This window comes from Micromys minutus, assembly GCF_963924665.1.
Source record: "Micromys minutus genome assembly, chromosome: 21".
Taxonomy (NCBI): Eukaryota; Metazoa; Chordata; class Mammalia; order Rodentia; family Muridae; genus Micromys; species Micromys minutus.
The window spans coordinates 737,129-753,239 of NC_137956.1; the positions used below are offsets into that span (position 1 = coordinate 737,129).

General features: G+C 41.3%; 1 protein-coding gene and 1 long non-coding RNA gene across 2 annotated transcripts in view; one reads left to right on the top strand and one right to left on the bottom strand.

Annotated features, from left to right (window-relative positions):
- Window positions 1-16,111, top strand: part of LOC308434225 — a 34,077-nt gene that overhangs the window by 4,171 nt on the left and 13,795 nt on the right. The gene's annotated exons all lie outside the window — the stretch shown is intronic.
- The window catches only part of USP3 (ubiquitin specific peptidase 3), a 68,331-nt gene that overhangs the window by 3,882 nt on the left and 48,338 nt on the right, over window positions 1-16,111 (bottom strand). The window contains exons 9-14 of the mRNA XM_080934394.1: window positions 9,492-9,638; window positions 6,321-6,427; window positions 6,149-6,229; window positions 1,570-1,688; window positions 1,235-1,348; window positions 1,071-1,138 (exon numbers count right to left, since the gene is read on the bottom strand). Coding sequence (XP_080790520.1) covers window positions 1,071-1,138; window positions 1,235-1,348; window positions 1,570-1,688; window positions 6,149-6,229; window positions 6,321-6,427; window positions 9,492-9,638 — 636 coding nt within the window. The remainder of the gene's footprint in view (window positions 1-1,070; window positions 1,139-1,234; window positions 1,349-1,569; window positions 1,689-6,148; window positions 6,230-6,320; window positions 6,428-9,491; window positions 9,639-16,111) is intronic.

The window sequence follows — 16,111 nt, forward strand, 5'->3', positions numbered from 1 at the left end:
AAAATAATAAATATAAAAAGGGCTGTGTATTGCATGCCTTTAATCCCAGCACTTGGGAGACAGAGACTGATGCATCTCTTTGAATTTGAGGAAAGCCTTCTCTACGTGGTAAGTTCTAGGGCTACATAGTGAGACCCTGTCTCGAATGATGAGAAAAGGCTACAGAAGTCACAAAAGGATCTCTGCAGCTGAGCAGTGTTAAAGGCCATCAATTTTAATAAGCACAGTAATTAGAGAATAAATCCTAGAGATCTCTAGATTGAGATGCTTAGTTGAGCTCTTAAGTTTACCTTCCTCTAAACCCACAGACAAGGAATATATTAACACTGGGAAAACAAATACACCAACTGACCACAAAAATGAATTTCCACAACAAAAAAGATGGCACCGAGCCAGTACAAAAACTTAGAGAGCTGTAGACGGCCTTGGAAGTGGAAATAGAAACCTCTGGACACGAGCAAAACTGATGCCAGAGAACCAGTCTGCCCTCAAGAAAGCTGCCCTGTGGCTTGGTCACAAAGGGTGTTGCCTGTCAGCACTGCCTGTCGAGATGAGCAGGTGGAGAACGCTACAGAGATCCTTGGCATAGTCATAGTCTTGTTCTCCCATTTACTGGGGAAAGAACTCCATTAGAGAGATGGGAGGTGGGGGAGACTATCTGGGGCAGTCACTGAGGAATCCATGCAGAAATCCAGAGGATGCAAAACTGTCCAGTGTGCACACTGAGTGTCAGAAAGACGCTAGACACCCAAGTCATAAAATAAGTAGGAATGTTAGTGGGAAAAAAAAATATTGCCAAATACAAAGTTACCACTTCTTAAATTTGAACAGGCATAAGAAACCAATTTATAGTGGTTCAGAGTAAAAGATGGGGTGCTCCTGATTCTCCTTCTATGTCTCCTCATGCTTCACATCATCCTCGCAGCAATGCTCTATACAGGAATGTTCTGCACCCCTATAATGACTCCAAATCCATGTTTAGGGAGTACTGGGACAATCAGTAACTAGAAATTGCACACCATCTTGTGTGGCTACCAAGTACTTCCAACTCTGATAAGCTGACAACTCACCCAGAACCATGGTGTACAACCACAGCAGCGAGGTCATACAGGCAACTGTCAGGGCCACTGTTCTCCGGCTACAGAAAGAAAGAGAGGGTACCCCAAGGGCTGAGTTAAGAGCAGTTGTCAAGAGCCTACTTCTCTGTGAAGACTTCCTCCCCCTGCTGCCTCACCTCCAGTAGGTAGCACTTCATGTCCAGGCCTCTCAGTGGGAACTGAACGTATGTATCGACTTTGTTTCTTAAATACGCTGTCCAGTGAAACCTTTTCAGGTGCAAGCACAGTGCCTGGTGACAGAGCAGGGGAGACTGAGAACCAACTCCAGTTAACTCACCTTTCAGAACCTACCCAGCACTGCAGGCTCAGTATGTTAGGTGCCCCAGTTTTTCTTCTCATGCCGACACTGCTTTCTGCTTGTGTACCTTACAAATTATCAGAGGTTTCAGCTTTCTAGAACTGCTCACACAGTTTACCTGAAAATAGACCCTGGCTGAAATGCATCACTGACCTTGGGAAGTTTTTGAATCCAAAACTTTTTTGTGGACTTTTGTTTCTTTTTGCACTTATGGCACATATACAACTCCGTCTCATCAAGTTCCTCTAGGTCAGTGAAGCTGCGGAGACAATCTGTGAAAAGATTGGGGTGTGACAACATTTCAATGAGGTGGCTTTTTCAGGACAGTGCACTGTGGGAAACTGCTCTGAAGTAAATGACCCAGGTGTCAAGCTTGTGTTTTTCAGCTTCGTGACTTTAAGAGCACACTAAAGACCAGAAGAAGTGTTTGCTGGGAAGAATGTGTTTTAAACACCTAGCTTTTACTTCTGTAAATGCAAATAAAGAGATTCCTGATTACATCAACATCTCAATAGCTACTTCTTCTCCATCTGTGTTCCAAGCACATAAAGGTCAAATTTAGATCAAACATTTCAGTCTTATTTTAAGATGAACGCTGAGTGTGGACCGCTAATCCAAACCCTTTGTCCAGACTTGTCTATTTCAAGCCCCTAGATAAGGCAGAGCTACTATATTCTGTTCAAGATCTTAATTGATTAATCTGGGGTTTGGTAAACTGGCCAGCTGCCTATAACTCCGTAGAGGAGGCTCTGCTCATACCAGGTCTGGCTGCTTTTATACTGCAAGAAAAGGCCTCTGCTCACCCGGCCTGTACAAGAAATGTTTCTGAACTCCTGCTACAGTTGGTAACTTAGAATCTGTCTATGAAAGATATATATCCTGTGTGGAAAAATACAAAATGTCTCTGTAACCAACTCTAATACTTGAGAAGCCTGAAACTATATGTCTGCTAGAGCCATGGGATGAAAACCTGTGATGTTTCACCAGATCCAGGTTATTCACTTCTCAGCTTCTTGCTGATTGTGGACCCTGGCTGCTCTGTTAATCTCTTTATTTTTATAAATTGTATAATCAATCCATCTGCAAATGCTGACTGTTCCTTCCTCTTCAGTGGTTTAATTTTGCCTATTGGCCTCTTTATCCAGAAGAAGGCGAAATGAACACACTCAGTAGCAGGGTTCCCAGCTTGTTAAGGTTTAAAGGTGAAAGTCCCTGCCATATAAGTACATGTATTTGAACACCTGGTCCCCAAGGAACCACGCACTGTTTGGGTAGCTGTGTGATCTTAAGAAGTGGAGCCTGGCTGAAGGAGATGGGCCACTAAGGAATAAATCTTGCAGGTGATACCCAAGACTTGGATCTGCTGTGAGTAAGAGCTGTGCTTCCCAGTCCATAAGATGTTAAGTTATACCATAAGCTTCCACTGCCAGAGCCACAGATAGAACCCTGCTTCCCTGTCCTCTTCCCATCATGACCTCTTACACTGTGAGCCAAAATAAACCCTTTCTCTTCTATGTTGCTATCTCTGTGTTCTCCTGTGTTAGAAAAGTAACACAGAGAAATGGTATCAAGAAGTGGAATCTTTTGTCATAAAACTGACTTTATGATCTGTGGGCCTTTAGAACTGGTTTGTAGAAAGAATGTACAAAAGTTTGGAGCAGCAAGGTAGAGATGCCCTAGAATTCTGTCAACAGAGCTTAAAAGTCTTTCTGGCAGCAGTATAAAGAGGGCAGAACCCCAACAGAAATGCAGACAGTAAAGTTGCAGACAGGAGTCCTGAGGGTTGAAGGCAGCACCTGTCTGCATCCTGCTACCCTGAGTGAAGCTGAACTATGTTATGGACTAGTTTATTTGGTGGAGAAAATTTTAAGACAGTATAATATACAGATTGTGTCATGGTTACAGCCACTGCTTTACAGAGAAGTAAGGAAAACATTAAGAACATGTGTAGAGGTGTGAGCAATTGAAACTGGAAGAAGTGGCTTGTTGTTCAAAAGTTAGTACTGTTAAAGTAAGTCTTAACAATCTAAAGCCAGTGAGACAGATGGCTTAGTGGGTAAAGGCATCTGCTGCCAATTCTGATCTTAAGGACCCATAAGGTAGACTCCTCCAAGCTGTCCTCTGATCTCTACAAACACAACTGAAATACAATTTAAATGTTTGTACTTTCTGTTGAGACAATAGGATTGGTAACCTGAGGGCAAGACTTCACCCAGTGAGGTCTCCAGGGCATAAACAGATAAATTCATTTGAAAGGAGAGGGCTTGAATAGACCACAAGATTCAGCCTCAAGTAAATACTCAAAAGGACATCCTAGGGGAATGTCGGAGTCCAGCTCTGCAGTAGAAGTACTGAGCATGTACAAGACTTACAGGTTAGCCTTGAGTTTCCATCTCTACATGATAAAATTCCACACGCTCTAGTGTACAGAAATATTTGCCTTATATTGGGTGGTTCCATGTGAGGTATATTGTTAAATCTTCTGACTTGAGCCATTTCTTAATACATAATGGACTTGTGTCTTTTCCAACCCTTTACACTTTGGATCTAGGTGCATCTTTACCAGTAAAGTTTATAACTTGTAGGCAGCAAGGTTAGAACTTTAAAACTTCTATATTACAAAGTAGACAAAAAGACTTTTAGTCATAAGGTCACAAAGCACACACACACACACATTTTGGCTGTGTCATAGTTTGTAGGAGGTTTTTATTTCTTTCATAGTGGATATATGACTTCAAATTCTTGGGTATCAAAACCATTAAAAATAAGTAAGTGGCAGTTTAAACCCCTAGGCAAAGCTCCACGGGCTCAGAATGGACTTTCTAACTATATAGGAGTTCACTGAAATGGAAAGGATTGTAAACTGAGCAAGTGCTTGAGTGGCATTCTTAAAACAGCTGTGTGGTATCTTCGTGAATTAATTTTTTTAGATTACTTTGCATGTTGTCTCTGGGCTAGCTGACTTAAATATTTATATTTAAGATTACTACTGATAGATAAAAGTTATTCATTATCTGGGAGTTTTCTGTTTGTCTTGTGTATTTTTTTGTTTTATCTCCCTTTTTTAATTTGATAGTTTTCTGTCTTGCAAATGTTTCACTTTTTAGTGAGTTCAGCTCCCAAGCTGTTGTTTGAAGACATACTTTAACCCCATTTAGCCTAGTAGATTTCTGCTGTAAGAACTACTATAAATATAGTGAGTATCCTCCAAGTTACCTTTTTTTTCCTTCTCTTTTCAGAATTATTTTGTACTTCTGACATGTTTGCTATAACACATCTTTGGTGACAGTCTTTTCTGTTGAACCTGGATGCTCTGAGCTTCTAGTATGTGTGGGCATCCAGTTTCTCTGAAGATTTGGGAAGTTTTCAGTGCCTTTCATCTTTCCTTTACTCTTTGAAGTAAGTCCTATTTATGGGACTTTCACAAACACTCACTTCATTGTGCCCTCTAACTCTCATAGTTTCTTGTTCTATGTTCACCCATAGTGTAGCAGCAGGTCAAACATGGCTAGTACCAGAGCATGTGGTTTGTCTGCAGTTCTGGAACTCTAGGACATGAATGACTAGTGTTCTGATCTCAAGGACAATTCTGGGTAACACCTGAGTTTCCTGTAGCCGTGGTGCCAAAACTGTAGATGAGAGCATCTCTAGCTCCTACGTGCTAAATCCAAATGATGCCGAGCATGGCCATCTTAACTGTGTTTTTGGATAAGCAGTTCCAACTTGCTCAGTTTTCCAAGGGGACAGCAGTAATAACACTGGTATTTTGGCACAAACAGGTATGAGTGGTACTCAGAAGAGCTTCCTTCTACCCTCTGAGGTACATTCTATCCCCTAATGTGGGATGTGGCCTATCAGTGGTTGGTAAGCCGCCTGGGCTCTAGGGTGGCATGGCAAATTGCTCTTGAAGCAGCTTCTCCCACAAAGAATCTCAGGCTAGAAGAGCGTGGGGTCCTGTGGTTAGGCCTGTGTCTGCTGCAGATGAACTGCTGGCATTTTACTGCCTACCCTGCTCCTTGCAGTGGAGGAGCCATTGGCTAGGACTGTTAAAGTCCTGCAATTTGCTTTGTCCTAGTTTCTGGTGCCTTTCTGACTCTCCATATTGATTTCTAAAGTTCCCCTACCCCCTCAAAGTATCACTTCTCAAGATATACTTTTTTGCACTGAGTGTGGGGACACATTTCTTGAATCCCAGCACTTGAGAGACCAAGGTGGGTGTTGAGTTGAGGGCCCAGCCTGGTCTGCACAGACAGTTCCAGGGTATCGAGGGGCTTGGTTGCCTTATGTGCCTGATGGCATATAAGGCATTTCCATACAGCCATCTGGAATCCTTCTCCTTGATTACCTAATACTCATTAACGAAAAAATAAATTCAAAATCTCCCCAGTACATGAGAATTTTAAGGGTCTTGCCATTAAAGGCCAGTCTTGGGACCTATCTAGACATTACATTATTTGGTTTCTGAAACTATTGTTGTAACTGATAAAACTTCAGTAAGTATCCTTTCCTTTGTTTGAAAATATGTGTGGAATAAACTAAATCCTGCTTCATTTGGCTAGAAAAAAAGCCAATATTAAAAAGAGAGAAAAGAAAATAAATCCAAGTATTTTACTCTTCCTTGAGATTCCTTATAAAATAGGATCTGGGGAGTAAGAACAGCACAGCTGTGAACAACACACAGATAAACAGCCTGAGAGTTTTAACAGGAGCACCTAACATTAAATGCACTTACCTCGTAAGGAGCAAACTGGCCCATTTTCCTGAGTCTTAGATCGCTTGCTTCTGAACTGACTTGGAATATCTAAGGAGAGATCTTAAAAGAAGATAACCAGTGTTGTTAAAGGCATGTGACTTCACCACAGGTTTACCAAAGAACAGCATATATCCTGGCCAGTCTGTCTTACCTAGGAATGGATCAAACTTTCTCGACTCTGTCCCACATATGAGGCAGTTGACCTCATTCTGGAGAATTCCTCCAAATATTGCTGTGACAACAGTTGACGCTCCATTTCTAAAGACAGAACCACATGGACAACAGCTTGGAAAATACTCTCTTGATGCTTAAACCATTAACACTGGACAGAGAGACCTCATGTATGACTGTATATGGGACCAGATGACAGCTTCATAATCCCTCAAAACGCCCCTCAAAAAAGAAGCAACTGCCTTACGTTTTAATCTTTCGTTTATACAAGGCCTTGCTGAGGATACAGAATGCTCCAAAATATTTGATTTTCAACTTAAAGAAGTAAAGACATTTAATACATTTAATTAAGAGAAAGTGCAGTGTATCTGCGAACAGTTCCTTATGAAACAAAGAAAAATTTAACCACCCTAATGTTCCAATAACTGTTATATTTCTGCTCCACCTCCATTAACAGAACATAAAAAAAAAAAAAAAAAAAAAAAAAAGGAAGAACCCCTGACTCCAAAACTTGCTAGAGAGGAAATCTTTATGCCAAGTGTTCACCATTATTTTATCAGAGGTAAATACAAGGCCAAAGAGAGGAGCAGGGATTGAAGAAAAGATCATTCAGAGACTGCCTCACCTGGGGATCCATCCCATATGCAGCCACTAAACCCAAACACTATTGCTGATGCCAAGAAGTGCTTACTGGCAGGAACCTGATATGGATGCCTCATCAGAGGCTCTGCCAGAGTCATACAGATAACAGTTGAGGATGCTTGTAGCTAACCATCGGACTGAACACGGACACCCCAATGAAAGAGCTAGAGAAAGAACTGAAGGAGCTGAAAGGGTTTGCAACCTCATAGGAAAAACAACATCATCAACCAGCCAACCAAACCCTCCAGAACTCCCAGGGACTAAAATACCAACCATTGTGCACACAGAGACCCATGGCTCTGTGTATATGTAGCAGAGGACAGCACTGTCTGGCATCAATGGGAGAAAAGAGGCCTTTGCTCCAGTGAAGGTACATTTTCCCAGTGTAGGGGAAAAGGAAAAGAAAGTTTAAAAATAAATAAATAAGGCAATGGGGCTGAGATGGCTCAGAGGTTAAGACTGCTTTTCCAGAGGTCCTGAGTTCAATTCCCAGCAACCACATGGTGGCTCACAACCATCTGTAATGGGATCCGATGCCCTCTTCTGGTGTTTCTGAAGACAGCTACAGTGTACTCATATAAATATAATAAATAATTCTTTAAAATAGAAAAGGGGGGGGGAGCAACATTGCCTATTGCTGGTATCTTATCTACAGGCTCAGGATCGAGATGAAAAGGAACCTGAAATAGTGAGTGCCCCAGAATATGAGCATCATTCTGAGCATCCCTGTTTGTGAAGGGAGCATTCATAGCTATTCCTGCTCTTCAGACTCTCAGCTGAGACAGAGTTAGGACTCAGGTCATGCAGCTATTCCACACACTGAGTCCTTTACTTAGCCAAGACATTCTCAGTGGATACTGAGGTAGGTGGCTCAGTGTTTGCGCTCATTAATAGTTCTGAGCAAGTATCAGGCCACATACTTTAATCCCATCACTCAGAAGGCTGTGGCGGGCAGATCTCCAAGAGTTCAAGACTAGCCTGATTTACATAGCAAGAGCAATGAATGCACAGTATGACCCTGTCAAGAAGGAAAAGGAGAAGGAGGGAGGAGGGAGAAGAAGAGGAGGAAGAGGTAGGAGGAGAAAGAGGAGGAAGAAGAATTATAACAAATACTTGTTCACAAGTCCTGTGAGACTATAAGCAATTACTTGAACCAGAAAGTAAACTGTATTTTGCCTGCCACAAATAGTTTCTCTTAGACTAAATACTTTCTGTACCACACGAAGTTAAAGCTACTTTCGTGATGCAGCCAAAAACCTATCCAAGCAACTTCTTCACTGCATACAAAAGAAACAGATTTTAAAAGGTTGAAGGGACATTAGGAACTACAGGACACCAGAGAAGACATGAAATATACTAAACATGAAGGGCAGAAACTGACCATGCCAGTGTGCATGTGCAAGCTTGCCCTAACTGAAATGGGAACTGCTTCATTAAAGCGGACATTAAAACTCATTCCCCACAGTCACTTCATGGAAGAAATCAAGTTTCAGCCATCTGATGGGTATGGCATTAAGATTCATAAATAATGTCCAAAGCGCTTGCTGTTCTATTGTATTAGCATTTCTGTTATATCACCAATTCCGCACTGCAAGAAATGCTTTTAACAAATACCACTAGATGATGAAATACCTCCTCCCGAGAAATGAAGAAAATAAAAGCAAAGCTTGGTTTTGGTATTTGATATTTTATCCCTGGCTGTCCTAGAACTCACTCTGTAGACCAGGAAGGCCTTGAGCACAGAGATCCGCCTGCTCTGCTCTCGAGTGCTGGGATTAAAGGTGTGCAACACCATTGCCCAATTAAAATTACTAGTCTTTAAATACTGAGAATACTGAAATTGGACCTAAAAGAATATCCTATGACAATTATATAATGCAGTTCCATTGGAATGTAGCACCATAAGATGACACGCTCTCACTCATACAGACTATCTTTGATAGAGGCCAGTTTAGTGTTTTTATATATGAAATATGCCATGATGATATATAAACATAAATTTTTACTTAACACTAGTTTCAGATTGATGCTTGAGTGGATCTTAAGTTGTTCCTTTCTACACTGCACTCTGAACTTTAAGTTCCTTTCCTCTGACACTGCAGGATTTGAGGGTGAGTGCCAACTACCAGAAATACTAGTCAACCCCACCCCCCTTTCTTTCTTTGGAGAACGTGTCTTATAAATCCCTCTCCTAGTAAGGAATCCACACAGACAATATTGGCAATAGGAAAAGGCCAAGAAAGGTGCCAACATGCAGGAAGCAAACATACTGAGTTCCAGGCTAACCAAGGGCCGGACAGTAAAGCCAGTCATTAAAAAAGTAAATGTCGAGAATCACAAGTGATACAATAATTTCTTTCTCAGCAAAACAAATAGTTTTATATCATGTTTCAGGCTGTTAACATAAAGGAAACAAGACAAAAAGGTTTATTCATAGTAAGGACAAGAAAAAAATTAGAGCAATACCATCAGACATTTCTGAGGGTTCTAAAAGTAAGCTAAGTCTTACATGCAGCACTTGTTATTTGCAGACAGTGTAGAATTCTCCTGTAGAACTGCTGAGCGGGAAACACCATTGAAGCCACCCTGAAGTTCCAAGTGTAGATGATCCAAAAGGTAGCGCATGAATTCGTGGGCATCCTGCTGTTGATAACCCCTTGAAGTAAACAAAAACAGTGTGTAAGGATGTTCTGCCTGTCCATTAAATATAAAAGACTGCAGCCCCATGCTCACAAACATGCCTCCAGTACCCCATCCTCTATCTCCCAATTTCCATGTGATACCTATTTCTCTTAATTTCAAAAACTATGGAATATTAGAGCTAATTAGATTTGTTGTGACTTTCACTGATCTCTCCATTTTAGAGATAAACTGAGAAACAAATGGGGGTGGTAGCATGTAATTTGCCTAGAAGAGTCCGAGTAGGATACAAATTTGCACCTTTTAAATGGACCCTGAAATTTCCTACTCTCCCACAAGTCTTCCCTAGAAAAGACCTAAACCTTTAAACTTTCAACTTATCCTAATCTGAAAACTATGTCTAAGCCTATACTAAAAGAAATAAGAAATTTACAGCAATTATATTTGCTTAAAATTTCATTCTTCCATCTAAAAGTTAGATAACCTGGGTCCAGTAAGGAGATGGCTCAGTTGATAAAATTTTGCTTTGTAAGCATGCAGACCAGAATGCAGTCCCCAGAACCCATGTAAAACAGCCGGACACAGCACCATGCAACACCTGTCTGTCATCTCTGCACTGCTGAGGAAAAAAACAAAATGCACAAGAATCCCTTAAGTTTCAAAGGCCTGCTCAACCAGCCTAGCTAAATTGGTGAGCTCCTACTTCAGTGTGAGATTCCATCTCAAACAGAAAAAGGAAGTAAAGTAATTTTTTAAAAATAGTTGATTTTTAAAATGTTAACTAATTTGAAAAAATTAAGAAACAACAAGCCAAGTGGTGGTAGTACACAACCCCAAAACTTAGAGGCAGATCTCTAAGTTGAAGACCAGACCAGTCTACAGAGTGAGTTCCAGAACAGCCATGACTACACAGAAACACTGTCTCAAAATTCACAAACAACAAAGGGGGAAGAGGAGGAAAACATCAGATTTCAACCTTTGAGCTCTATAAATGTGCATGCATGTGACACAGAGAGAGAGAGGTGGGGGAGAGGACTATCTAATATTCTGTACTTCCATCTTAAAAGATGTCTTTTGGGCCAGAGAGTTAAGCTCTTTTAAAAATGCACTGACTCATGCACCATCCTAAAGTTGAATACATATAACATGTTGTTATAATACTTCTTCTATTTAGGAGAGGAAAGTAAAAGGACTTTAATCCAGCACCATGGCTCTGATGGTTTGCAAATGCTTGGCCCAGGGAGTGGCACTATTAGAAGGTGTGGCCTTGTTGGAGAAAGTGTGTCACTCTTGGAGTGGGCTTGGAGACACTCCTCCTAGCTGTTCCTGGCTTCCTTTGAATGAAGATGTAGAACTCTAAGCTCCTCCTGCACTATGCCTGCCTGGAGGCTGCCATGCTCTTGTCTTGATGATAATGGACTGAACCTCTGAACCTGTGAGCCAGCCCCAATTAAATGTTGTTATTTATAAGACTTGCCTTGGTCATGTGGTCTGTTCACAGCAGTAATACCCTAATTAAGACAATGGTTCTTCTGGGAAGGGATCACATCCAAAGACTTTCTAGGTCTGTGTGATCAAGTTGGAATGACACAACTTTAATCGCTTTGGCTGGAATACAGACATGATCTTAATACATATACCTTTAATCCCAAACCATGAAAATAAAGTTGGTTTGTAGAAGAAAGCAGCCATGTTTGAAAGTGATGCCAAATTGAGGGGCCAAGTGACAAATCAAAGAAAGACTTGACAGAATGAGTCAGAGAAGATATGACCAATTCTTACAAGAACAGCAAAGGAAAGAACACAGGAAAGAGAGGCAACTTATGAGAGCAGTGTGCAGAGAGAGACAGAGTGTGTGTTTTACCAGGACAGTTTTACAGAGACAGGTTGCAGCAGAACAAGCCAGTGAATGAGAAGGAACAAGAACAGATTGCCAGAGTCAGTTTGAGGCCAAGCAGAACAATTCAGTCAGAAGCCAAAAGAAGCTAGTTTCAAGTCAGTCAGAGAGGAGTTTGGACCAGAACAGCTGAATTGAACCAGCCAGCAGCCACTGTTCAGAAAGAGCTAGAAAGGGTAAGTTTATTCAGCAGTAAGCCATTGAGACAACAATTACATCTCACAGATAAAAGTTATATTTGTAAGAAACTTCATGGAATTCTTAAACTAATCCAGATCAATGACTAGTGAGCAACAATTAAAGATCCAACTAAAAGAAACAATGGTATAAAATGTATTCTAAAACTATGGTAGAAAAGTATCATACATATTTCACAGTTACATTCTCCTTAACTGGTTAATGGTTCTGATGACTTTTAACAATCACTCTTTCAGACAAAGTTTCACAAACAAAATTTCTCTCAGTAATAGTTTCTCATACACACACACACACACACACACACACACACACACACACACTTTCTAGATATTACAAATTATGAAGTCTCCCTAATTAAGGGAACTTCAAAAGCAGAAATTACAACAGAGGAATCTTGAATGGCCTAAAGTTCTTAGACATCAGGGAAATCCAAAGCCAAACTAGGGGATTCCATCTTACACCAGTCAGAATGGCTAAGATCAAAACCTCAGGTGACAGCACATGCTGGCAAGGATGTGGAGAAAGAGGAATACTTCTCCATTGCTGGCGGGATTCCAAACTGATATACCCACTCTGGAAATCAATCTGGCGATTCTTCAGGAAACTGCAAATAGATCTACCTGAAGACGCATCTCTACCACTCTTGAGCATACACCCAAAAGATGACCTACAATACCACAGGGACACATGTTCCACAGTGGCCTTATTTATAGTAGCCAGAAGCTTGAAACAACCCAGATGTCCCTCAAATGAAGAATGGATACAGAAAATGTGGTTCATTTACATAATGTAATACTATTCAGCTATTACAACAAGGGTATTGTGAGTTTTGCAGGCAAATAGACAGAACTAGAAAATATCATCCTGAGTGAGGTAACCCAGACACAAAAGGACATGCATAATATGTACACACTAATAAGTGGATATTAGCCAAAAAGTACAAAATACTTAGGCTACAACCCACAGATCTTAAGAAGTTTAACAAGCAGAAAGGCCCAAGTGAAGATGCTTCAATCCCACTTAGAAGGGGAAAGAAAATAATCACAGGAGGCAGAGGGAAGGAGGGACCTGGGGAAGAGGGGAGAGGGGAGAGGGAGGGGAAAGAGGGAGCAGGATTAGGTGTGGGGAGAAGGGAGAAGCCCGGTGGGCCAGCAGAATGAATGGAAATATGCAGCCCTAGGGTTTGGGGGAGACCCTCTATAAAGTACCAGAAACCTGAAAGGCGAGAGACTTTCAGGACTCAGTGGGAGTGACCTTAGATGAAATACCCAACAGTGGGGAGAAGTCCACCTCCAATAGACAGACAGGGTCTCAAGTTGAAGGATGGGGTTGCCAACCCACAGTCAAAATTTCTGACCCATAATGTTCCTGTCTAAAAAGAATTGCAGCAACCAAAAAAGAATCGGAAGGAAAGGCAGTACAGAGACCAGCCCAACCTGGGATCCATCTCATGGATCTTGGGGAGGCACCAAGGTCTGATACTATTACTGATGTGTACTTACAGACAGGAAAAAGATCAGCATGGCAAGTCTCCATAGACAGGAAGAGACCCAGCCAGCAGCTGACTAGGACAGATGCAGATACTTACACCAACCATTAGACTGAAGTTGGGGACCTCTATGGTTGAAATTAGGGGAAGGTTGGAAGAAGCTGAAGAGGAGAGTGACCCCATAGGAAGGCCAGCAGTCTCAACTAACCCAGACCCCTGGGAGCTCCCAGACACTGAGCCACCACCTAGACAGCGTTCACAAGCTGGTCAGAGGCCCCCAACACATATATAGCAGAGGACTGCCTGGTCTGGCCTCAGTGGGAGAAGATGCACCTAATCCTCAAGAGACTTAAAGCCCTAGGGAAGGCAGAGGCCTGGTGGTAAGGGGGGCATCCTCTCAGAGACAGAGAAGCAATGGGATGAGGAACTATGGGGAGGGAGTACTGAGAAAGGGGCAATGGCTGGATTGTAAATAAATAAAATTGTAATAATAAATAAATAATAAAGGCAGAATTCACTTTTTCACTATAGGCTGTCCTTATTAGCAACTATCAATATATGTTAATACCTGTAAAGTTAGTAAGAATATTACTGTCCAAGTGCAGCTGGAGGTGATGTGCATGCCTCTGATGCCACTTGAGAGGCAGGCAAAACTCAGAATTCAAAGATGCTTGGTATACAAAGTAAGTTCTAGGACAGCCAAGGCTACACAGAGAAACCCTGTCTTGAAAAACAGTAACACAACCAAAAACAAAAACAAACAAAAACCTGTCAAAAGCATAGTCATTTAAACATCCCAGCACTTAGGAGGCAGAGGCAGGAAGATCTCAAGTTCAAAGACAGTCTGTTCTACATAGTGAGTTCTAAGCCATAACCACATAGTGATACCCTGTCTCATACCAAAAAAGAAAGGTAGGGGGGGTGTATATGTATATAGATTAATTCATCTTACTTGACTTTATTTTTTTTTTTTAAGATTTCATTTTGGCTAGGTGTGGTGATGCCTATTTTTAGTCACTAGGGAGACAGAGGCAGGCAAAACTCTTTAGGAGTTTAAGGTCAGCCTGGTCTACATTGCAAGTTCTAGGACAGCCAGGGCTACACAGAGAAGACCCATCTCAAAGAAGTAAAAATAAGTAAAAACTTTATATTGTATAAATAAAAAGTCACATGCATATCTGTATGTATTCCATGTAAATGCCTGATACCTACTGAAAGGCATTAGTTGATGGATTCCCCCGGAACTGAACTTACCAACTGTGAGCCACCATGTGGGTCCTGGGAATCAAACCCAGCTCCTCTGCAAAAACAACAATCCACCTACACCAATAAACCATCTCTCCAGGACCCTATAAATAATTTTATTTTAAAGACTTTCAGATAAGTCAATGAGTCTTAGTATTATTTAGTACTTTGTATTTTCTCCCAGTTACAATCCAGGCTTCAGGATCCTCTATAGCTACCTAGGGTTTTCTTCCTTTGTAATTTGCATAAATAATACTGTATGTTTCAAAGGTGTCAGCAGTAATTACTTGTGAACTAATGAGGAAATAAATAGGTTATGAATCCCAATGCAGTCTCTGTGACAGACCAAAATTAAGACAGACAAAAAGAAATAACAGAGGTTTTGATGGTAGCAGGGTTCTTCCCTATTGTTAGAATGTGAAAGCATATCATGACTGGTATACCTGTATGACACTAGGTACTGGTGCTGCCTGAACAAGGTGGCAAGAGAGTCACAGTACAAGCACTGTTGGGTGTGGTGTGATCCTAGCACTCATCAGACAGAGGCAAGAAGATCACTAAGTTCCACACCTGCCTAGACAACCGAGTATGACCTCATCTCAAAGGGAGAAAAAAAAAATCAAAATTATTTCATACAAGTGTTCCTTGAGCTGCTTTGGAGATAGAGGCAGGAGAATCCTAAGTTCAAGACCAACCTGTGCAACCTAACAAGCCTCTGTCTCAAACTAAAAAAGCCTGAGCGGGAGACCGTGTGCCTAATACGTGCAAGAACATAGATCCAATCCCTAATACCACACATGAAAAAGGAGTAACACAGACAGTGGTGGCGCGTGCCTTTGATCCCAGCACTCCAGAGGCAGAGGCAGGTGGATCTCTAAGTTGGGGCTAGCCTGGTCTACAGAGTGAGTTCAACAGAAGGAAGGCTACACTGAGAAGCCCTGTGTCAAAGCAGAAAAGGAAAAAAAGGAAAATAAAAAAGGAATAACACATGTTCTAGGATAAATAGTCTCTAAAATATTTAAACCATATTAGAGTTTTCTTTTTCTTTGAGTATGGGCGATGGAACAGGTCTTACTGTGTGTGCTACCCACCTCAAACCTGCAATCTCCTGACTTAGTCCTAAAAGCTAGGATTATAGATGTGTCATCACACCTGGCCCACTAATAGCTCTTGGTATTATAAATGACTCATCATTATACCGTTTGCATACCTAGTGGAATATTAAGTTCACATTTAAAATATCTTTTAACTCAGAAAGTTATGTTTTAGGAACTCAGGACATATCAGGCTGTACATGGACACAGAATGCCAAGTAGATACAAAATGCAAGTGAATACCATTAACTGATTTGATTCTGTGACTTATTTTTAAGTGCATTGATTTGCCTACATGCATGTCTATGTGAAGGTACAATCTCTGGAACTAGAGTAACAGACAGTTGGGAGCGATCATGTGGGTGCTGGGAATGTAACCCATACTGTCCTCTGGGAAAGCAGCAATGAGCTATCTTAACCACTTAACTATCTCTCCAGCCTTCCCCACACTCCTCCATTTTGATTTCTTAAGAGGCTTATGTGTAGTGAATATGTTAAATCTGGATCTTAAAGAGTTCAGGATCACAAGGCAAATACAGCAGGCAGAAGCAGCTGACAGAGACACC